The sequence below is a fragment of the Poecilia reticulata genome, chromosome 7, assembly GCF_904066995.2.
Source record: "Poecilia reticulata chromosome 7, P_reticulata-male-v2, whole genome shotgun sequence".
In the NCBI taxonomy this organism is placed as follows: domain Eukaryota; kingdom Metazoa; phylum Chordata; class Actinopteri; order Cyprinodontiformes; family Poeciliidae; genus Poecilia; species Poecilia reticulata.
Window position 1 is genome coordinate 1,511,654 of NC_088836.1, and position 23,144 is coordinate 1,534,797.

At 40.3% G+C, this 23,144-nt stretch overlaps 1 protein-coding gene across 11 annotated transcripts in view; it reads left to right on the forward strand.

The window, feature by feature from the left end:
- Positions 1-1,003: 1,003 nt before the first annotated feature.
- Positions 1,004-23,144, forward strand: part of kcnq2a (potassium voltage-gated channel, KQT-like subfamily, member 2a) — a 46,766-nt gene continuing 24,625 nt past the window's right edge. For 2 of the 11 annotated variants that reach the window (XM_081608572.1, XM_081608573.1), the window contains exon 1: positions 1,038-1,715. In XM_081608572.1, coding sequence (XP_081464698.1) covers positions 1,417-1,715 — 299 coding nt within the window. In that variant the 5' untranslated portion in view covers positions 1,038-1,416. Of the gene's footprint in view, positions 1,716-23,144 lie in introns of all 11 variants that reach the window. The other 9 variants (XM_081608574.1, XM_081608576.1, XM_081608575.1 and 6 more) reach the window with 9 other exon arrangements.

Here is a 23,144-nt window from a genome sequence, read left to right on the forward strand (position 1 = left end):
ACAGGTGGTGAGCCCATCGGAAGGGGGACCCACGTCTCCTCTTCGGGCTGAGCCCGGCCGGGCTCCATGGGTAAAAGCCCGGCCACCAGGCGCTCGCCATCGTGCCCCACCTCCAGGCCTGGCTCCAGAGTGGGGCCCCGGTGACCCGCATCCGGGCGAGGGAAAACGCAGTCCAAAGTTCGTATTCATCAGAAGGGGTCTTCGGGCTGCACTTTGTCTGGTTCCTCACCTAGGACCTGTCTGCCTTGGGTGACCCTACCAGGGGCATAAAGCCCCAGACAGCATAGCTCCTAGGATCATTGGGACACTCAAACCCCTCCACCACGATAAGGTGGCAGCCCAAGGAGAGGAATATCAAACATGTTTTTAAAAAAATCAATTTATTTTTAAAATCCTATTTACGTTGAAACTTTATCTTCTTTTTACTTACCATGTCTTATTTCAAAGTAGAGAAGCCCGATATGCAACGTCTTGTTAAAAATGGAGGCTTGTGAAGAGGGGCGTGGCTTCTTCCAAGTTTCGTCTTTAACCCAACCGATTGGTTAAATCTACCGAACCCCTGACCCGACAGACGTGTTCAAGCTGTAAACCTCCGGTAAATTTCTGACCCAACTCTTGCGTTATGAATTTTGACCCAATATTTGGTCAAACTAACCCAACCACCCAACAGCTTCAACCCAGAAATTGGGTTATGAAAATAACCCAGCATTTTTTACTGTGTAAAATGTGTAAATTGGTGTTCGAAGAGGACATATTTTTAAGCGTTTGCATGGATGTTTGTTTCATTATTATTTCCAGTGAAATCCAGTCCTAATTCATCCTGACATACCTTCTGGTATCTATTTCTCATAGTGTAGAAGCTGCACATATGAATATTGCATAGCGGTGCATCATTCAGTAAAAGCTTTTATTGTAGCGGCTCTGAAGTTGAGTAGAGAGAAGCGGGGGTTACACCAGGCTGTGTTTTTAAGACCAGAGCAGATTCTTTTAAAAAGTAGACTAAAGTAGACTGATTTCCTTCATATTGACAACTTGTAATGATTTATTTTGACAATTTTCTGCATCAGCAACCAGAACAGAAAGGCTGCTCTGCATGTTGGGTTTGAATTTATATCCTAATGCACGTTTTGGTCATTAAAACCATTACTTCTAGTTTGATCATGACTGTATTTCATGTGCATGCCCCCTGCTGTGCCCGTCAGGCTGCCGGAAGGGAAGATAAGTAGACAGGAGGACACACATTGGGTTTCTGCAGGGACCGACACGGACCGCATCCGGCAGCAGCAGCAGCAGCAGCAGCAGCAGCTCCAGCAGCAGCAGCAGCAGCAGCAGCAGCAGCTCACACCCCTCAGCCGGTGATGCATCCCCGCGGCAAGGACACCGACAACTCCTCCTCAGAGTCGTCTCGACTTTAGGATGGTGCAGAAATCTCTCAACGGCGGGGTTTACCCAGCTGAAGGCGGAGAGAAAAAGCACAAAGTCGGCTTTGTCGGATTGGACCCCGGCGCTCCGGAATCGACCAGGGACGGGGCGCTGCTCATTGCGGGCTCGGAGAGCACCAAGCGGGGCGGCATCCTCAGCAGACCCAGGTCCAGTATCTCCTGCGGGAGACCCAGACCGTCGAAGAAAAATGCCAGCTACCGGAAACTACAGAGTTTTCTCTACAACGCGTTGGAGAGACCGCGGGGATGGGCGTTCATCTACCACGCTTACGTGTAAGTGCTGTTCCAGTTTTATTCGGCTTTTTTTAAATGATTCTTTTTTGTGTCGGTTATCGTGGCCTTTCTGACTGATTCGGGGGGGGAAGCTTGGTGGAGTTTGGGGAGTCCATGGCGCATATCAGGTTAAGTGCAGCCAGTCAGTCTGTTCGCTGTTTCAGCCTCCAGTTCTGCTCCTTCATGCTGATTGTCCTGATGCGGCAGCTTTCAGCACCGCTCTGTGCGGCAGCTTTCAGCACCGCTCTGTGCGGCAGCTTTCAGCACCGCTCTGTGCGGCAGCTTTCAGCACCGCTCTGTGCGGCAGCTTTCAGCACCGCTCTGTGCGGCAGCTTTCAGCACCGCTCTGTGCGGCAGCTTTCAGCACCGCTCTGTGCGGACAGCTCCGGGCCGCCGGTGCTTCTGTCCGAACATCGCAGAGGTTCTGCTCCGGCATGACTCACTTCTCCAGCTGCCGCTTTCTGCAGGCAACCTGAAGCTTTGTGGGGTTTAAACGGCTACAAGCACTTTAGTTCTTGTCTTTGTGATAAAGTTGGTGTGGGATCTTATTTCCTGTTTATGGTTTGTTCTGATCATGAAGAAGACAAGGCTGTTTATTTATGTACCTCCATTCAGTATTAGTGGCTGTTAGGGATTAGAGTTTTAAAAAAAAGTTTGACACTGCAGGTAAAGAAAGAAAATGTTGTTTTGAACAAAGAAAATAACTCATTAAACAAACAGTTGGAAAAAAACATTAAACGGTAAAATTCTGCACATTTTAGGTTCCCAGGGTGGATCTTGGCTCAAGGAGCAAAGAAACTAAATCTTTCTCCTCACAGCTTAGATCTGCTGCTGAGAACATTTATTAGCTACCAGATCCCTGATGACCTGAGTGTCATGATCCGTGTTTCTGTGTGTTTATTTTTGAGTTTTTCTGTGTGATCCTGTTCCCCGTTGATTGTCTCCCAGGTGTGTCTCGTTCCCTTGATTACCCCATGTGTGTATTTAGTCCCACCCAGGCACGTGCAGAGGGGGGGCAGGGGGTGCTTGAGCACCTGCCATTTTTGCTCCTTGCCCCCAAGTGCCCTTTTGGTCAATTTTTATTTTCTTTTATTTTTTATTTTTTTTGTATTATTATTTTCTAAGCCCTCTTGTGACACATAACATGTACTCAAATTATTATTATTATTATTATTATTATTATTATTATTATTATTATTATTATTATTATTATTATTTATTTTTAATTTTTTTTGTACAACATAATAAGCCCTCTGGTCACCTTGTTACCTTTGACCTTTTGCCCGTGACGCATGACGCAGTTGCCTCTCACGCAGTGAGATAAGGCGGCTAACTGGAGCTCAACGTAGCGAACGTTCCAGATTACAGAACAGTTTTTGGTGAATTATAAAAAACATTTTTGGTGAATAAAGTGGAGTAGACTTGCTGCTTGTCAGATGACAGAAAACGTTGAAGTATCGTTTCTGCTTCAGTTCGGAGTCGCGGTTTAAGCAGAGAGGTAATGAAATACAACAGACACTGACAGGCCTCTGCGTCTGCCTTTCTCTGAAGAACTACTGAGCAGGAGGAGACAGCCAGGTGAGGAGGAACTGTTCTTATCTATCGATTCACTATTTTTATCATACAGACATTAGGCTGTTGTTGGTGTGCTATTAGCTAGCTGCTAGCTAACGACTTTGTTAGCAAAGCTAGATAACTAAAAAGCTTCATCCCTGTATCATTAATGATATCAGTCATTCTTTAGTATTTATTATGCAATAAGGGCACATCGCCCGTTCTAAACCGATCATCTCCATAATGGATATATGTCCGATCATCTCATTTCCTTTGCTGCATAATGTACATTGCATTTATTCCAGCGTTGGGTAAATGTATCTAGAAGGAAAATAACACTTAAATAAAAGTCCAACAAGGTTATTCATTTAGAATTAAAAATAACTCACCCTGAATTACCATGATAGATATAATGAATGTAATAAAAGTGTGTAATTAATGAAGGGGAAAAAACTCATCCAGACTTTAAGTTTAGGCTTCACAGAGTATGAAGTTATATTTTTTCCCAATTATTCAATGGGGGGAAATTTTATTTTACTGAACCTCAGTAAAATAAACTTGTAATCAAAACTTTTGGAATTGTTATGATTTCTTTTTTTTTTTTAAAAAACAAATCGTTTTGTTTAAAAAACTTTTTTAAATTAAATAACTCATTTTTGTCTTGTGAACATAAAGTTATTTGCCAAACAAACTTTTATTTGCACACATCAGAAATCTTTTGTTGTGATTTTAGGCCCCGCCCACAACATCATGTGAGAATCACAAGCAAAACTTTGAGTCACAAACAAAAACTTAGAATATTAAGAAAAGATTTCTGACATGCAAAATAAGTTTGTTTTGCAAAAAACATGCACTTCATCAGACGAATGTGATTTAAATGTTTACAAAAGTTTTTTTAAGCAAAACTCAGGTTTTCTCATGGTGACATGCATTAACAATTGATTTTTTTTTCTGCAGTTCCACGTTAAAGTTTGATGCAGCTCTTCTTTCCTGAATGGACCATCTTCATCTCCACTGCAGCAAACAGGCAGATCTTTTGATAGATTACAGTCACTAAAAGGTTGCTTTGTGCTGTTGTTTATATTTTTAATAGTGTAATTCTGTAAAGACAAAATATGTAAATCAGAGCTAGACCACCAGCTCTAATTTACATATCTTGCTAAATTGCCGGTTTGAATATTGCAAAACTTTCCCATAACAAAATGCAGAAAGAAATTACTAATAAAATATCTTACATAGGCATAGTGTTATGCTCTATGTAGAGATTCCCCTTAGCTTTGATTGTATATTTCACAATTTTGTAATTTATCATTGTTTATTAAACTTTGAAAGCTGAGAGGCTTTGTTAATATTTTGTCCTAAAATACGGTTGGATGTGCCCTTTTTTTTTTTGAGCACCTGCCCCCTAGTTTATTTTCTTCCAGTTCACAAACATGCATTACTTTATGTGGCCAATCACAAAATTTCCTCATAAAATACATCACAGTTTGTTTGTGATATAAGAAAATATAAAAAGCTCCTGAGTGTCTTCATGTTTAAACCTCCTGTGGTTTGTATTTGTACAGAGCTCAGATGAACACATGCTGGGATTTGTTTCAAAGCGTCCGCCGCTTTTTGCTTTGGTCAGATACTGAACTGTGATCGGCAACCAGCAGAGAAAATGGCCACAGCAGAAATCAGGCTCCCTTGGGATCCTGGAGACCCCACGCGCACAGACACACACACACACACACACACACACACACACACACACACACACACACACACACACACACGCACTACTGGGGGACTTTTGAAATATTAACGGTTTTCTGCTCCAGTAGCAGCAAACAGCATTTTAACAGCTGCTTTGCTCTCTGGCAGACCGTTGCTGACCAGTGTTGTTCTTTGTTTGAATGTTTCTGTTTCTAATGGGATTCAGGTGACTAAAATTTGATCTTACTGGTAAATGTAACTGAACAAAGCAGCGCTGTCACAAAGTGAAGCTCCACACAGAAAACATTCAATCTCAGTCTTATTCCAAAGGATTTCTGCACAGCAAACCACAACTTTGTGCGTTTGTTTTATGAATTATTCATAGCTTTCACACTTCATTTAATCTTCCGACTTGCTGCTTCAGCCCCGATGATTTATAAAGCTAGTGATGGGTCCGGCAACACCGATGCGTCGGCGCATGCATCAAGGACCAAAACCCGTGTCGGTGCGCGTATTGGTTTCAGCAAGTCATGTGACCGATACAGGAACCATTTTGAAATGACATTAAAGCAGGGGTGTCCAAAGTGGGTCCTCGAGGGCCGGCATCCTGCATGTTTTAGTTCTCTCCCTAGTGGTTGTAACAACCTCCTCATTAAGTCAGTGTTCTGCTTAGGCCTCTAATGAGAAATCATTTGATGCAGGTGTGTAAAACCAGGGAGAGAGGATGCCGGGCCTCGAGGACCCACTTTGGACACCCCTGCATTAAAGCGTCAAACTGTGTTTATAAGGAAGCGAATCTGTCAAAAGCATTTGCCAAACAAATTCTTGATCTTTTACATTGTCATCTACGGAGCAGCTTCAAAGGAAATGTTTCGGCAGTTTGGGACCATTTTGATCTTATATTGGAAAATAAATTTGTTTTCATTTTTGTCGTTTGATCCGGTTCTTGTCAGTTTCTACTTGATCTATCTGAACCCAAATTCAGCTGAAACTGACTTTTAGTTTACTTTCATATTATGTTCTGCAGGTTAAGTGTCACATATGTTTAACTAAACTGTCTTATTTAAATAAATCCACCTTTTTAATGTTGAGGCATTATGAGGCCAGGCATGAGAATGAAGTCTCAGATACACCCAGATAAACTTAGAAATACAGCCAGTCTACAAATGACTCAGTTGCTTTTTATAAATCGTTTCATATACAGTGAACCATCGCTGTAACGCGGTTCACTTTTCACGGTTTCGCTCCTTCGCAGATTGTTTTATGCAGTTTTTTTTCCACAGTGTTCTTCGTCCTGATTGACCATATGATTGGTAAAAACAGTCTCCGCGCTACCTGAGTGCCAATAACGTTACGGTGTTTAATACAGATTGGCCACTCAGGAGATGGAAACTGAAACTTTCAATGTCTGCTGGAAAAAAAAACTGTGGCCAGAGGCAGAACAAAACCCAACCAGAGGCTCGTTTGACGAGATCCATCGATCTGCCGTAGATCCAGCTGTAAATCTGGCGGGGCGGGTTGGAGGAGACGCTTTAATGACATGACTGCGGATCACATGGACCTTACCAAGCTCCGCCCAGAAACGCCCCTCGAAAGTCTCACGTGACTGCATGTCTCACAAAGAAAGCCTCGCTGTGCTTAGTTTCTATGTGTAATGTCATTTCGACTGACTCTCTGCAGAGTATTTCTGAGTCGATTAGTTTAGCATTTCTGTCGGATTTTCAAAAAATATCAGCCACAGCAATGGACAAGGGAACCAACAAGTTCATGTCATCTTTTTTGGACGACATCAAGGTATTTGAGCCACTCGATACCTCTAACATTGTGCGCGTCACAGCTAAATGCTACCGGTCGATGAGGAAAACAGCAGATCCTCACACCCTCAGCATAAATACTGTATAGCCATGGACAAGATCACTGACAAGATCACTGACTGACTATTGTTCTTGCAAGGCTGGGTAAGTCGGACATTCATGGTTTTGAGGGTGATTTCTGTTGGCAAATGTTCGTATGTGCCTAGGCCTGATACATGGTACTCGGAGGCTAACACGATTAGCGTGGCTAACACAATTACAGTTTAGTAAAAAGCCTTTTCAGGTAAAATAAAATCTTTAATGCATGTCAGATACGGTATACATTGCATATTGATCTGTTCACCTAACGTAAGGTTGTGTAACAGACAGGCTTCAGGATATAGAAGTTGTATCGGTACTGCCATTATGCTGTACTTGGCTAAAAGGTTTTCATAATGGATGTGTTTATTATTGACTTTCTTTTTTTTCATTCACTAAACACAAAGAAAGCAAAGCAATAATACTTACACCAGCAGACACTCCTTTGTTCTTATTGATCCTACACAGTTGAGCTGCAAATGCGGTCGTGCACAAGCTTTGATCCAAGCAAGGCTTTCTGTTTCAGATTTTGGAAATCTGTGAATTTTAGTTCCACAAACACGATCAGGATACCTGACATCGCCTGAACAGATACCCCACTGACGGTGGAGAACCATTTTTTTTCAAGTCCTGACGCAAAAACTTTCTGCCGGTCTGCTAGTCCACAATGTACATTAGCATGAGTTTACTACTGTAGCTTGTGTTTGTGAGACGGTCACGCACGTGGTAGCTGCGCTGTGATGTAAAATGGCATTAGCCAATGAAACGCGGTCCCTGTGGTAAGGTCCATTAAGGCCCGATTGATGCACACGCACATCCCCTGACCTGAAAACAGGTTTTGTTCTTTGGTTTCAATGTAGAGTATTTATTTATGCTGTGTAATAACTGTAAAAAATAAAGGTAACTACTTCACGGTTATTTTCTGAACGCAACCCCTAAGAAAAACAAGGGTTCGCTGTAAAAGTAATGTTTACTTCATTTTTTTCTACAGCAGGAGAAGTTTTGTCAAAAAAACGTAACAGGCTAAATTTCATAATGTTATAAAAACGTTATTTAAAAAAAAATAAAAGTCTGGGGGGGGGACAGTCCACAAGCATCCTCATTCCAAACACATGTACCATAAATTTTCACTTTATGGTTCATGTTCACATTATTTATTGACTGTATATTAAATATATTTTAAATTTAACTGAAGATATAACATAATACAATATATAATATTCAATAAAATACGAATACTTAAATCTTATTGTATAGACTTGGTCATCAAATCTGTTTTCTCATTTTAAAGTCTGTGACGTCCCACTAAGTGGAGCACTGGTTTGGTACAAACTCCATTCTTGTTGCTTTGTGTGTCTGTAGCTTGTAGTTTTTTTTCTTTTCTTTTTTTTTTGTTGTGTTTTGTCATCTTTTCTGAGAGCCAGCCTATAACTCCCTCCAGGCAGAAAATGGACACAAGGCGTTCTTCGATAGTTACTGGCATTTAATAACTATGTCGTGAGAACTGTACAAAGCATAAATACATTTTTACACAAAGACATTTACATAAAGAAAACATTTACAATAAAGTGGCTTGACTTACAAAAAACAGACTCATTACGTCATTAAAAACACGTGGCTAACAAACTCGACACATTCTTAAAATAAACATTCTATTTACAAACAAAATGTGATATCTTCACTTCCAAGAAGTAGAGTCACTCTCAGCAGTTGTCTTTAACTTCTTTATTTGGCCTTGAACACAATCTACACACTACCGGTGCTAGCTCATTCTGCCCTAGCCTTTCTTGCTCTCTCTGCTTCTATCTTTCCACTGCTCCCTCTAGTGGTCTGGGGGGTAATCCAACGAACCTTAATGAGGAACTACCTCAGTATACTACAAAAACTAAAATACAAACCTCATTGGCCGCTTCAACATGAAAGGGTTAACACAGAAACTCCGTGTAGCCTCTTCTTGCAATCCAGCTACACGAGCCTTAGTGCCTCACCAAATCTCTCCATCAATTAAGAAATAAATAAAGCATGCTGCCCTCTACCGAGTGCGGCGTGTAACTAAAAATATGTGCCTAAATGAAACGACAAATTAAACATTGGTTCCACTCCGGTAACCTTTGCACAACTTATAATAAACATAAAATATTTTATATCACTTTGTCTACACCAACTTAAAATCATGAAATTAAACCAAACTGTATAACTGCCGCCGATGGCAGCCACACAGCCTCTTTTTTCTGCCAGGATGTAACACTAACTTTACAAGCAGCAGCAGCAGCAAATATCAGGTTTTGTTTGATAAGCAGAGCCGTAGCACTGTTAATAATAATTCATGTTTTCAGCTTATGTACAAACTAATGGTAGCACTGCAGCAAAGCTAGCTGCCATGGGAAGTTAGAACAGGAGTACTTATACAGTCTGGAAGAAGGTGGAATTTGTTTTTATTCATTTCTAGATACAGAAAAATATGTGTGTTTCCTGACATATGTCTTGACTTTCCCCCTCTGAAATGTACAAATTCGTTTCTAGAATTCAGTTGCTTGGGCAGCTTTGAATCTGAAATCAAATGTGATTTTTAAACAACAGTTTAACAAAAGTTGTTCAAATTTATGTTGAATTTTATTTTTGTAAACAAGTTAATCTTAGAATGCTTCTATAGTGTCACATAATCTGAAACAGAACTGATGTATTTTAGATCAGATGCTAAAAGAAAAGCACTGAAAAAGCTTTTTCTAACCTGAAACCAAGCTTCTTCAGCATAAACGAGATAAAACCTCAAATCTCATGTTCTAAAAACTGTTGGAAAAATCTAGAAATCTTGGTCTGGATGAAAAAACATTGAAAACCTAACTGCTTCAAGAGTTATGTTTATGTTTGTGTTTTCTGGTTATGCGGGAACCATTTTGGTAGATATTTCTCATTCCTCAGTCAAGCCCCGCCTCCTGCTGGTGATGCTGTGTATTACACCGAGGCGCCCTTAATGTCAAAGTCAAAATCAGGTTTTATTGTCATCTACAGAAGCTCAACGAAGTTCGTCTCAGTAGCCCATCCAAAGACAAGACAAATAAACACCATAACTCATGGGTAGACGTGTTTCCCTTTAAACCAGGGGTCCCCAAACTATGGCCCGCGGGCCGGATCCGGCCCGCCTCCACATTTGGTCCGGCCCCCTGAACAATACCAGAGAGCATTCAGATTTGTTTTCATTACCGTATTTTCCGGACTATAAACCGTTTATATGTGGATTTTTTATTCAACCACCAGGGGGCTCTTCAGCAGGAAGTGAATCATTGGAAGTCACGGTTACTTGCACGCCAACATTGAGCCCACAAGCAACAAAATGAGTAAGAAACAGATCAGATGTCTTTGGAAAGTTTCTTTGCAAAGGAGAAAAGGCCCAGAGAAGAGACAGGAGAATGGATTTATCCCGGACCGGTAGGTGAGTCCCACATTACAAGCCGCTCTGTGTAACATGCGGCGACCGGCTGCTAATGAGGCAATGAAGCTTCAAGCTGCTTCGCCACGTAGAGACCAAGCAGGCTGTGGATATCAGCAACACGTCGGGTGTTATTGTCTCCCATCACTCCCAGATGGGACCGTCTCATTGCAGTGAAACAATCTCAGGGCTCCGTTAGTCAGTATCGTGAGTTAAAATTTTCAAGAAAGTAAAATGTTCATTTTTATGGCGCTTCTGTTATTTTGAAGGGATATATAAACGTTACCATGGCGAACAGAGTGAGCGTTTGGGCAGTGGTCGAGAGGAGATGAGTAGAGCTTGTGAGTCTTAAGTCTGGTTTAGACGGAAAGATTTAAGAATTATCGGCTGATTCTCCAAACCTCTGTGACCACAGAGCTGATAAAAGTCCAACAGGTTCGATCGGTTCTTGTCTCCAAGGCAGGAGCAACACGAACCGATTCCAGTCACAAACATCCCGATTCCAGACGATAATCCAGTAAAACCCCCAACATAGCGGGAATTTAGAATAACCAAACACGGATGACGATGTAGAAGCAATAGTGATAGTTTGTGGAGTCATTTTAAGAAATAAAAGATGTAACAAAAAGAAAAGGCGGTGGATAAAAGACAACAGGAGCAGCCGCTCTATTTACTACACTATGATTTGGAGGTGACTATGTTTTTTCATAGTTAACATTTTTAACTGAATATACATAATAATGACCTTTACATATAATAATAAACATTTCCACATATCATCTCCTATATCCACCGGACTCTCAGTTGCGTGATATGTCAGCTGTTTGGGATTCTCCTCTGTTCTGACGTCACCGCGCTTTCTGATTGGCTACCTGTCACATTCAGCAGGTCGTATTTTCGTTCCAAGTCAGGGAAAACCCCAAGGCTGCGATAAAAACTCCAAAACAATCCAAATTGGGCAGAAGCCTTATCTGACTGTTAACCCCTCCCCCCGGGACGCAACAAAATGTCCACGTCTTGACCGGTCCGCGGCAATAAAAAGGTTGGAACCACTGATTTAGCACATGCTAGTAGCAACACGAAGGATCAGAACTTTTACTGTTACAGTTACCGTTCGGAAACTAATCAGTTCAGTTAAATCTAATCTTGGCAACTTTCAACCATAATAAATGTGATATTCAGTTGACCTGTTATGACTCAGATTTTGGGTGTCCGCCCCCCGCTGCTGCTGCATCGTTGTGGAAAACCGGCAGAGATATCTGTGGCTTATAAGTGTATGTTTACTGGTTAAAAAAAAAAAAAAAAAACTTTGGGGTTGTGGCTTATAGTCCGGTGTGGCTCATAGTTCGGAAAATATGAACTATGATCCTTCCTGGATTTTTTCTGTGAAGAACCCAGAGGGGGTTATTTGATTTTGCTTTCTGGAAAACAATATATATTTACATTTAGGCGCTCCTGCAATTGTCACACTTTTTCTGTTACAAACTGACTCCGGCCCCCAACCAGAGAAGGGAAAAGTTATGTGGCCATCACAGGAAAAAGTTTGGGGACCCCTGCTTGACTGTCAGATTATTGATCTGGTCAGTGAGTGTACTTAGCTCCTTTTTTTGTATATTTCTGTGCAAAAAACTAAATTTGATCAAATAAATTAGAAGTTTGGTTGTATAGCACGTGTCTGTATACTGGAGTAGAGAATCCATTAAATCTTTGTTGTAGTTGATTCCGAAGCTGTGGTTCTGGATTCCACTCAGGGCCGTCAGACATCACATGAGATCATCTGTGTTGCTCTGTGTGTGTGTGTGTGTGTGTGTGTGTGTGTGTGTGTGTGTGTGTGTGTGTGTGTGTGTGTGTGTGTGTGTGTGTGTGTGTGTGTGTGTGTGTGTGCGTGTGCGCGCACGCGTGAGTGTGTAAATAAATCTGTTGTTGTGCATTTACACATTTTCAGCCATCGCTCTGATTCTGTCTTGGCCGGTTTGTTTTGAACTCCATGACTGTTTGCTTTGTTAAGATTCTTATACTGAAACCGTCTGCATTTATTTGTAAAGAGAGCCATGGGTTGCGTTAGAGGTTAGAGGTCACGGCTGTTAAAGCTGATGCATTAAGGTTCATAAAGTCATATTTTAGGAGAATCTGGATTCTAATTCTCCTCAGGAAATGTCTTCTTCTGCTTCTTTTCCTGTCATTATGTCATAGATTAGAATCTATTTAAGAGAAAACAAACTGATCCAGAAAGTCAGAAAGTTTAATCTGAATCTAAATCTTGACCTTAATATTTTCTTTTTTTTACTGAAAAAATTCCATTCATAAAAATCTGAAGACTATATTTGCATCTGAAATCTCTCCAGTTCAGTTTCCTGCTCTGATTTCCTTCCTGATTGCTGAGTGGGAGAAAAACTTCAGCAAAACCAGATTATCTCAGGTCTTCATCAGAGCTCAACGGAAGAACATGATGGAAACAGACGGTAAGGAGGAGGCGAACTGAGACTGCAGTTTGTGATCAATCAGTGGCAGCAGAATCATGTTGTGTTTAGTGAATGTGGGAGGCAGATTGAGGACGTGATCCAGTTCTACGTTTTGCTGAGCTGGCGATCTGAAGAAGAACTGGGGGAAGAAATAAAGGCGAGGACAAACAGGAGACAGATGTTGGCTGTCATAGGCCGAGGGTTTGACTGAGTGTTTCACAGGACAGAGGTCGGCTGTGAGGAGCTCTAGTCCTGCTGCTCTGCTGGTCCTAATAAAATAAATTATATTATCTAGTCTTTTTATTTTAAAAAAATTCTACAAAATTTGCATTTTCTCGGTACAGTAGTTGAGTATTAAAACTAATATATCCTTATGTATTTGATTTTTTTTTTGGTGGGGGGACAATTTAGACTTTTCCAACATCGGGGGGTTAGAATCCCTGAGTTTTCTGCCCATGCTTTACCAAACCAACTTTATTTATAAAGCACTTTAAAACAACCACAGCTGATACAAAGTGCTGTACATTAAAACACAGCATAATAATAAAAAACAAATAAAAAAAACTAAAAAATAAAAAAAAACTCACAGATTCAAAACAAAAAACACAATTTAAAACTAGATCCCGCTGGAGTTGAAAGCCAAGTAAAATAGATGAGTTTTAAGACGAGCTTTAAAAGTGGACAGTGAAGGGGCCTCTCTGACCTGCAAAGGCAAGTCGTTCCATAACTTAGGGCCCATGACAGAGAAGCCCTGACCCCTCTGAGCTTCCTCCTGGATCTCGGTACCTCCAAGAGCAGCTGATCTGCTGACCTGAGAGACCGATAGGGCATGTAGGGGTGAAGAAGCTCAGAGAGGTAAGGCGGGGCAAAATTATGTAGAGATTTAAAAACAAACATAAGAATTTTAAAATGAATCCTAAAATATACAGGCAGCCAGTGAAGTGAGGCCAGGACAGGGGTCACATGCTCCCTCTTTTGAGTTCCTGTCAAAAGTGGTGCAGCAGCATCTGAACCAGCTGCAGACGACTGACTGACTCCCAGATAAAGTGCGTTACAGTAATCCAATCGAGTTGAAATAAAAGCGTGGATCACTGTTTCAAAATGCTGCCTGGAAAGAAAAGATTTCACTGACGCCAATCGCCTTAAATGATAAAAGCTGGACTTAACCACAGCTCTGATTTGGCTGTCCAGTTTGAAATCACTGTCCACCTTAAAACCAAGATCTGTAATAACAGGTTTAAAATATGCCCCCAGGGTCTCAGGTCAACAGAGGAGGACTCACAGGAGCCACTGGGTCCAAACACCATCACCTCTGTTTTGTTTTCATTAAAATTTAAAAATTTCAAGGCCAACCAAGCTTTAATATCACCCAGGAGATGTTTGATGGAATGGACATCCTTCTGCTTCAGGGGCAAATAAATCTGACAATCATCAGCAGGCACGTGCATAGGGGGGGCTGTGGGGGCTTGAGCACCTGCTCTTTTTGCTCCTTGCCCCCAAGTGCCCTTTTGGTCAATTATTATTTTTTTAAATTTTTAATTTTTTTTTGTATTATTATCTTCTAAGCCCTCTAAGCCTTGCCTCTAACGCAGTGAAATAAAGCGGCTAACTGGAGCTCAACGTAGCGAACGTTCCAGATTACAGAACAGTTTTTGGTGAATTAAAAAAAAAAAACGTTATTGTTGAATAAAGTGAAGTAGACTTGCTACTTGTCAGATGACAGAAAACGTTGAAGTATCGTTTCTGCTTCAGCTCGGAGTCGCGGTTTAAGCAGAGAGGTAATGAAATACAACAGACACTGACAGGCCTCTGCGTCTGCCTTTCTCTGAAGAACTACTGAGCAGGAGGAGACAGCCAGGTGAGGAGAAACTGTTCGTTTCTATCGATTCAGTATTTTTATCATACAGACATTAGGCTGTTGTTGTTGTGCTATTAGCTAGCTGCTAGCTAACGACTTTGTTAGCAAAGCTAGATAACTAAAAAGCTTCTTCCTTGTATCTTTAATGATATCAGTCATTCTTTAGTATTTATTATGCAATAAGGGCACATCGCCTGTTCTAAACCGATCATCTCCATAATGGATATATGTCCGATCATCTAATTTCCTTTGCTGCATAATGTCCATTGCATTTATTCCAGCATTAGGTAAATGTATCTAGAAGGAGAATAACACTTAAATAAAAGTCCAACAAGGTTATTCATTTAGAATTAAAAATAACTCACCCTGAATTACCATGATATATATAATGAATGTAATAAAAGTGACATTAATGAAGGGGAAAAAACTCATCCAGACTTTAAGTTTAGGCTTCACAGAGTATGAAGTTAAATTTTTTTCCAATTATTCAATGGAGGAAAAAATTTACCTCAGTTAAGTAAAATAAAATTGTAATCAAAACTTTTGGAATTAATGATTTCTTTTTTAAAAAACAAATCGTTTTGTTTAAAAAACTTTTTTAAATTAAATAACTATTTTTTTGTCTTGTGAACATAAAAAGTTATTTGCCAAACATAAACTTTTATTTGCACATATCAGAAATCTTTTGTTGTGATTTTAGGCCCCGCCCACAACGTCATGTGAGAATCACAAGCAAAACTTTGAGTCACAAATGTAACCCGTAATTAGTCAATTAGTCAGACTTTTATTTTTACGGGCCCACTTCCTGTCTTGCCCCCAAACTCTTCAACTTATTTAAAGCCCCGCCTCAGCGCAGTTTAAAACACCACCTGTTCCACTGTGATTGTGACTGACTGGCTGTTGGCGTCTTGCTGATCATCTCTCCTTGGAAAATTCACCCAAATCTCTGAAACTGATTTGAACTATTGAACTGTGGCAGTTGTTACCTGGGCTGTCACTGAGATTCACAGCTGATCGCAGTCTAGCACTCTCTGCTCAAAGGTCGGGTTTTTGTGATGGATCAGATTCTCAGATCCTCTTCTGAGCAAAGGATGGCGAGCAAAGGACAAGAACGATCTTTTGAATTGATTTATTTTGAATTAATTTGACCCTCATTGTGTATTTGTAAATGTTTGTTGTTGTTTTTTCCCCCTATCATCAATACAAAAACACCAAAACTAAAACAGTGATTGTGTCTTCATTCACACCTCAGGGTCCTTCAAGAACCATCTTCTGATGCTGCTTTTGTAGCCGCAGTTAGCTGCGTAGCCCATAACTGTTACACAAACAAAAACTTAGAATATTAAGAAAAGATTTCTGACATGCAAAATAAGTTTGTTTTGCAAAAAACATGCACTTCATCAGACGAATGTGATTTAAATGTTTACAAAAGTTTTTTTAAGCAAAACTCAGTAGGTTTTTCTCATGGTGACATGCATTAACAATTCAATTTTTTTTTTTTTTTTCTGCAGTTCCACGTTAAAGTTTGATGCAGCTCTGCTTTCCTGAATGAACCATCTTCATCTCCACTGCAGCAAACAGGCAGATCTTTTTATAGATTACAGTCACTAAAAGGTTGCTTTGTGCCCTTGTTTATATTTTTAATAGTGTAATTCTGTAAAGACAAAATATGTAAATCAGAGCTAGACCACCAGCTCTAATTTACATATCTTGCTAAATTGCCGGTTTGAATATTGCAAAACTTTCCCATAACAAAATGCAGAAAGAAATTACTAATAAAATATCTTACATAGGCATAGTGTTATGCTCTATATGGAGATGTTTGTTAGCTTTGATTGTATATGTCACCATTTTGTAATTTATCATTGTTTATTAAACTCTGAAAGCTGAGAGGCTTTGTTAATATTCTGTCCTAGAATATGGTTGGATGTGCCCTTTTTTTTTTGAGCACCTGCCCCTTTAGTGGTCTCTGCACGGGCCTGATCATCAGCATAACAATGAAATGAGATCCCATGTTTCCTAAGTATAGAACCCAGAGGCAGTAAATAAAGAGAGAAAAGCAGAGGGCCCAGAATTAAGCCATGTGGGACACCATATGGCACTGAAGCAGCAGATGATTCAGAGTCACTAATCTTCACTGAAATTGTTCTCTCCTCCAGGTAAGACTGGAACCATTTAAGAACAGTGCCATCAATACCTACAACGAGCTGTAATCGCGATATTAAAATGTCATGGTCTACTGTGTCAAAGGCAGCAGTTAAGTCAAGTAAAATCAGAACAACATGGTGACCAGAATCACATGCAAGAAGGATGTCATTAAAAACTCTTATTAAAGCAGATTCTGTGCTATGAAGAGTTTTAAAACCTGACTGGAAAACCTCTAAAACCTTTAAAAGAAATAAGTTTTCCTTTAACAGATAAAACCAGTCAGTGGCTGGTTTTATTAAATAATTTCTGTGTTATCACTGCTGTGTCATTTATGCAGAAATAATCCCTCAGAAAGTCATGAGTTAACCCGACGCCGTTGCTGCATGTTTGTGTGTGTGGTCAGTAGAAACCTTCTCCATATAGTCCTGCTGGGTTTGTTGCAGTCTACATTTAGTGATAAGGCCGTTTGGCCCGGCGACGTTGTGCTGAGCGCCACAGATCGATGTTTCACTATGTGCAGCCCAGAAGGAAAAGCAAACGGTTCAGCAGCAACAGCAACCCTTCGCCCTGACCAGCCTACCGTCACATTCCTGAGGTTCGGACAACAAGTTGATGTTCATGTTTGCTGCAGAATTTTTTAGCTGGACAGACGAATGAGACGTTTTTATGTTTAAGTTCGTTTTTGTTTGAAATGCTGTTGGCATAGGATTTACTGTTTTTTAAGCAAAACTGAACTTATAATGATATTAATGTTAATGAGATTTTTATCATCAATCCATTTTCAACACCAGTTCATCCTCTTCAGCACGCTTCACCCACATTGATAATTCAGAAACTATAAAAACCCATAAAAAGTTGGAATTTTCTGTACTGATAATTTTACAAATTATTCTTACTATACTGATGATACTTTAACAATTATTTTCCTTAAATAAGGTGTTTTAAAAACAAAATTGATTACTTAAGATATATTATTATATTTTTTGGTCGTGCTCAAGTTACCATGGAGCTGGAATGCTAAATCCTCTTGCCGAGCTAGCATCCTGTGCTAATGCTAACACTCACATATAAATATGCAATCGAAACTAAATAAATAACTTAGGTAATGCAAAAACATTACCTAAGTGGGACACCACAAGCACCATACACCAACCATAAAAGATGGTCCCTGTTACCCAAGGTGGTTCTTGATCTCGAGTGAGAGTTCATACCCTTTGAGGTACCTAAAGGGGCTGAGAACCATTCATGGGGAGCCCACAGTCTTTAAGAGTGAATCACCAACTTAACACATTAAGACCTATTTATGTGCTAAAAGCCAGGCTAACTTTTTCCCTGTTCCTAGTGCTATGTGAAACAGCTAGCTGTAGCTACAAACCCAACAGGGATTTATCAAAGTGTTGCCGCAAAAATATCTTTCTAGTTCACTTCAAACAATTTTTCAAGACTTTGATTTGACTCCGCTTTCCACTTAACGATGACTCCAATCTTTTGGAGCCGTGCTCAGCTGACGGTAGCCTGATGGATAGTCGGGGTGTGTGGAGGCGCTGGAGGTAGGTTGTCCCTCTCCACTATCTGCAGGCTTCCTCATTAGCAGCTGCTAATGAACTCAGCAAGGTCGAGGTAGGAACAATTTTCATCTTGCAGCCAGCCGCGTCTTCTGCTGCATTTCATAACGCCTTCCTCCCTGGCACTTGTTGCAATTTAAGTGTTTCACAAACTGAATGTTGATTTTTCTGCTGACTTTATGAAATGTCTGCCTGGTGACATCATAGATACTCAGATAATGAGTATCTTATGTATTTACAGTATCACAAAGTGCAAGGCAGCAGTCTGACAGCAGTGATATCACTCTACAAAGCAGTGTTTGGTTTTAGGGAAGTCATAGTGACAAGTCTGAGTACTGGAAATGAAAGGCTGTGTTTCCAGACTGCAAAACAAAAAGTCAGGACCAGCAGACAACTCAAGGGATTCAGAGAATATACACAGCAGCAAATTCAGTCAATTTAACACCACAAAGCATGTTTCTTTTATTAGCAAGCTTACTGTGCCCATTTCTTTAGCTGAATTTATGAGAATACCTTGAATGACACAGTTTGACATACATACTGTTAATTTTAATCAGAAGAAGAATTAAAATCTTATGACTCGTTTTATTCTCTCTTCTGCCCGGATTCCTTGATGCCGTCATTGTATCAGCTGAACCATAAAGACAAAGACAAAGGTTTTCCCAAGTCCAAACATAAACAACACTTATTAGACAAACAACTAATGAAACTGACAAAACTCAATAAAATCACAAACCAGCATCCAATTCAATATTTACCTCACTCCACAGACATCCACACACCAAACTTCGGGGAACCATTTCACCGACGCACCGTTCCCCGGAGACAGCATCACAAGTAACCCCGGAGTGATCTGAAGTTAAGGTTCCGGGTCCTATACTTTTAAAGGGAGGGCGTGTCTCCCTTCTCTGCTGTATTCTAATTTAGGGGACTGTCTTTAGCTAAGTTCATTTAAATCTAGTTGACTATGTTCCAGTAAAAAACAGTTTTTAAGATCAAAGAAGTGTTCTTTTCTTTTGAATGAAAACAGATGTTTTTTATGACCCTGTCCTGAGAGGAAGCTCTACTCTGTTGGCAGGACCAGATTGTTTTACACCAGCTATTCAATCTTATCAAAGTGGTCAAAAGGTTAAACTCACCCATAGAGCCACGACCCCCTGTGAATGCCTGCTGAGTCCACAAAGAGACTAGCTGTGTTTTAAATTATAGAGAAATACAAGCTAAATTATTTAAATTCAACTTAGTGTAATATGTTTCAATAGAACTATCCTACTTAAGAGATTACGCTGATTGAACCATGGATATAATTTGGAGTGAATTTCCTTATTTAAAATACTATTAATTTGATCTAATATTGAACATATGGTTAAGTTTTTACAACTAGCTTATTTTAAATGTAATAATAATAATAATCAATTTAATTTGTACCGCTCTTTTCATTAGAAAAAATCTCAAAGTGCTACACAGTGCAACTAAAATCGTAGATAAAATCAACATCATAAAAATCATGTGGAGGCAGAATAGGTTTGCTTAAATAAAAAAGTCTATAAGCCTCTTTTGAAGTCATCCAGTGGTTGTGGAGCTCTCAAATAATCCGGGAGAGAGTTCCAGAGACGGGGGGCAGCCACAGCGAATGCCCGATCTCCCATGGTCCTTAATCTGGATCGAGGAAGGTGGAGGAAGTTGCAGTCTTGTGATCGTAGAGATCTGCTGGATGAATGTGGAACGAGAAGGTCCTTCAGATAATCCGGTGAAGTTCTGTATAAACACTGATGGGTAACGAGAGCAATTTTATACTGAATTCTGTAGGTGACAGGAAGCCAGTGAAGATCATGGAGAATCGGTGTAATATGGGCAGATTTATGGTCCCTCAATCAAATCCTGGCTGTGCTGTTTTGAATGTATTGAAGCTTCTGAAGATGTTTTTTATGGATTCCAACGAACAGAGAGTTGCAGTAGTCGAGCCTGGAAGAGACAAAGGCATGACGAGAGTCTCTGCATCAGAGAAAGAAAGAGATGGATGAATTTTGGAGATATTACGAAGATGAAAGAAACAGATTTTAAATAGATGCTTAATATGATTTTCAAATGTAAGATGAAAATCCATTCTAACTCCAAGATTTGTAACTGTGGTGGAAAGGGGGACGTCTTGTCCAGAAAAGAAAATAGTCGTCAAAGTTGAAGATTGAACCTGGTGAGGTGTTCCGATCAACATGGCCTCAGTTTTGGAGCAGTTTAACTGAAGAAAGTTCTGATTCATCCACGTCCTCATCTCTTCCAGGCAGGTGGTGAAGGCAGTGATTGAAAATGGTGATGATGATGCTCCAGTTCTAATGTAAAGTTGTATATTGTCGGCATTTCAGTGGAAGAAGATGTTGTGCCGATTAATGATTTGACCCAAAGGCAGCATGTAGAGGGAAAATAGCAGGGGCCCCAGGACTGACCCTTGTGGGACACCACAGGAGACAAAGACAGCCTGGGACTTGGCCTTGCCAAGGCTAACACATTCCAGCCGATTGGAGAGGAAAGATTTAAACCAGTCCAGAACAGTGTCACAGAGACCGACCTCCACATGAAGACGGTGTAGGAGGATATTATGGTCCACAGTGTCAAAGGCTGCAGTAAGATCTAGGAGGACAAGGAGAGAAGTAGAACCAGTATCAGCTGCCATGAGGACGTCGTTGGTAACTCTCAGCAAAGCGGTCTCAGTGCTGTGAGCAGAACGGAACCCAGACTGAAATTTCTCATACAGAGAGTTTTGTTGTAGGTGGAGCTGCAGCTGAGCAGCAACAGCCTTTTCCAGCACTTTTGACAGGAAAGGGAGGTGAGAGATTGGACGGTAATTGGAAAGAACATCTGGATCCAAGGTAGATTCCTTTAGAAGAGGTTTGATGATAGCTGTTTTAAGAGGCAATGGAACATGACCAGATTTCAGGGATTTGTTTATTATTTGTATGATTAGTGGGCTTATTGCAGCATGATTAGATTTTATGAGTGATGAGGGGAAGGGATCCAGGGCACATGATGATGGCTTCATTTTCTTGAAGATAGTCTCCACTTCACTCTGAGCAACATCGTCAAAGCAGCTCAGGGACCCATGATGTTCCAGGGTAGATGCCGGTCGTAGATCAGGGAGGCTGTGGAGCTGAGATCTAATAGAGTTAACTTTGTTTTTGAAGAATGAGAGAAACAGGTTGCATTTTTGAGTCGAATCCTCAGCATAAGTTTGTTGAATGGGATTGAGGAGATGGTTTATTGTAGAGAAAAGCTGTTTAGAATTTCCCGGACAGCTGTTGATGATGTTGGAATAATACTTAGATCGTGCTTCCTAAAGAGAAAAGGCATAAGCTTTCTGATGTTCCTTATATGCCTGCTTGTGTATAGAGAGACCTGATTTTTTTACACGTCTCTCGATAGCACGACCAACAGCTTTCATGTTCCGCAGCTCATCAGTGTACCAAGGGGCTGAGTGGGAGAATGACACCAGCCTCGACTTCAAAGGAGCATGGAGCTCCAAAAGCTCCTGGAGAGATTGATTAGTAATCCACAGAGTCGTTTGCAGATGAATGATTGACAGCAGTCAAGGAGTGAAGAGCAGAAGACAAAGCAACAGGGGAAACTGGAACTGAATAAGACGTTTAGGATTTGGAGCAGACAAAGTTGAAGGCACTTCTAGAGAGATGACACTGTGGTCCGAGACACCCAGGTCATATACAGATAAGTTGTTGATAGTTACAGTGTCTGTGATCACCAGGTCCAGAGTATGGCCCCCTGTTGTGTGTAGGGGCGTCAACAAGCTTGATCAATATGGATATTTAAATCTCCAAGAACGATATTTTTCACAGAACGGGCACAGAAAGAAGTGAGGAGTTCATGCATCTCTAAGTTAAATGAAACATGTGGTTTTGGAGGCCGATAAAGCAATACAATATTCATCTGGAGAGGGGCTTTGAGATTGAAGGCCTAACATTCAAAAGAAGAAAAGTCCCGAAGAGCCAGATGGACCATTTTAAATTACTGCGGTAAATGACGGCCAGACCACCACCGTGGCCCGTGCAGCGAGCTCTCTGCAGATAGCTGTATCCAGAGGGACAGGCTGCATTCAGGGAACTGTACACATCCGGTTGGTGCCGTGTTTCAGGAAGGCACATGAGGTCCAAATTCTTTTCCAGAATATGGTTATGAATACGACAGGATTTGTTGGACAATGATTGAACATTGAAAAGTTTCAATGTATGGACAAGGTGGAGAAAATGTATTTTCTTAACAATACTTTAGTAGTAGTATAGTATATTTCCTTTTTTTTTTTTTTTTTGCAAAAATAATAAGGAAATAAAAGCTTGGTGTACAGTAGATAATCAGATGATTTCACCTCACAAGTCCGATCTTACATCTTTACTGAAGCTTTCCCCTGTTTCATATATATCAGATTCTGTTCATCTAATGTAGATAAATGTTTATTTATTTTGTATTTTTTAAAGCTTGCTCTGGTTGACATGATGTCATGGAACACACTGAAAAAAGTGAGAAAAGAGCTCAAGTTGAAAGAAAAGCTTAAAATAGACTGGATAAAGTTTGATATAAAGTACCTTTATATTTTTGTATATTCTGCCTTTAATGTTACAGAAGATGCATGTTGCCTATTCTAACCTTAATGTTTTAATTGAGGTGTCATAAGAACCTTCATTATCACCAAAAGCTTAGAGGTTTACTAAGTCTTTTCCTACAGGCTAATAGTGACAGCATATCTAACTACATTGTTGCTATTAGAACTACAGTACCATCTCAAAAACATTTTAAGTTGATTTGATCGGTGGAGATATTT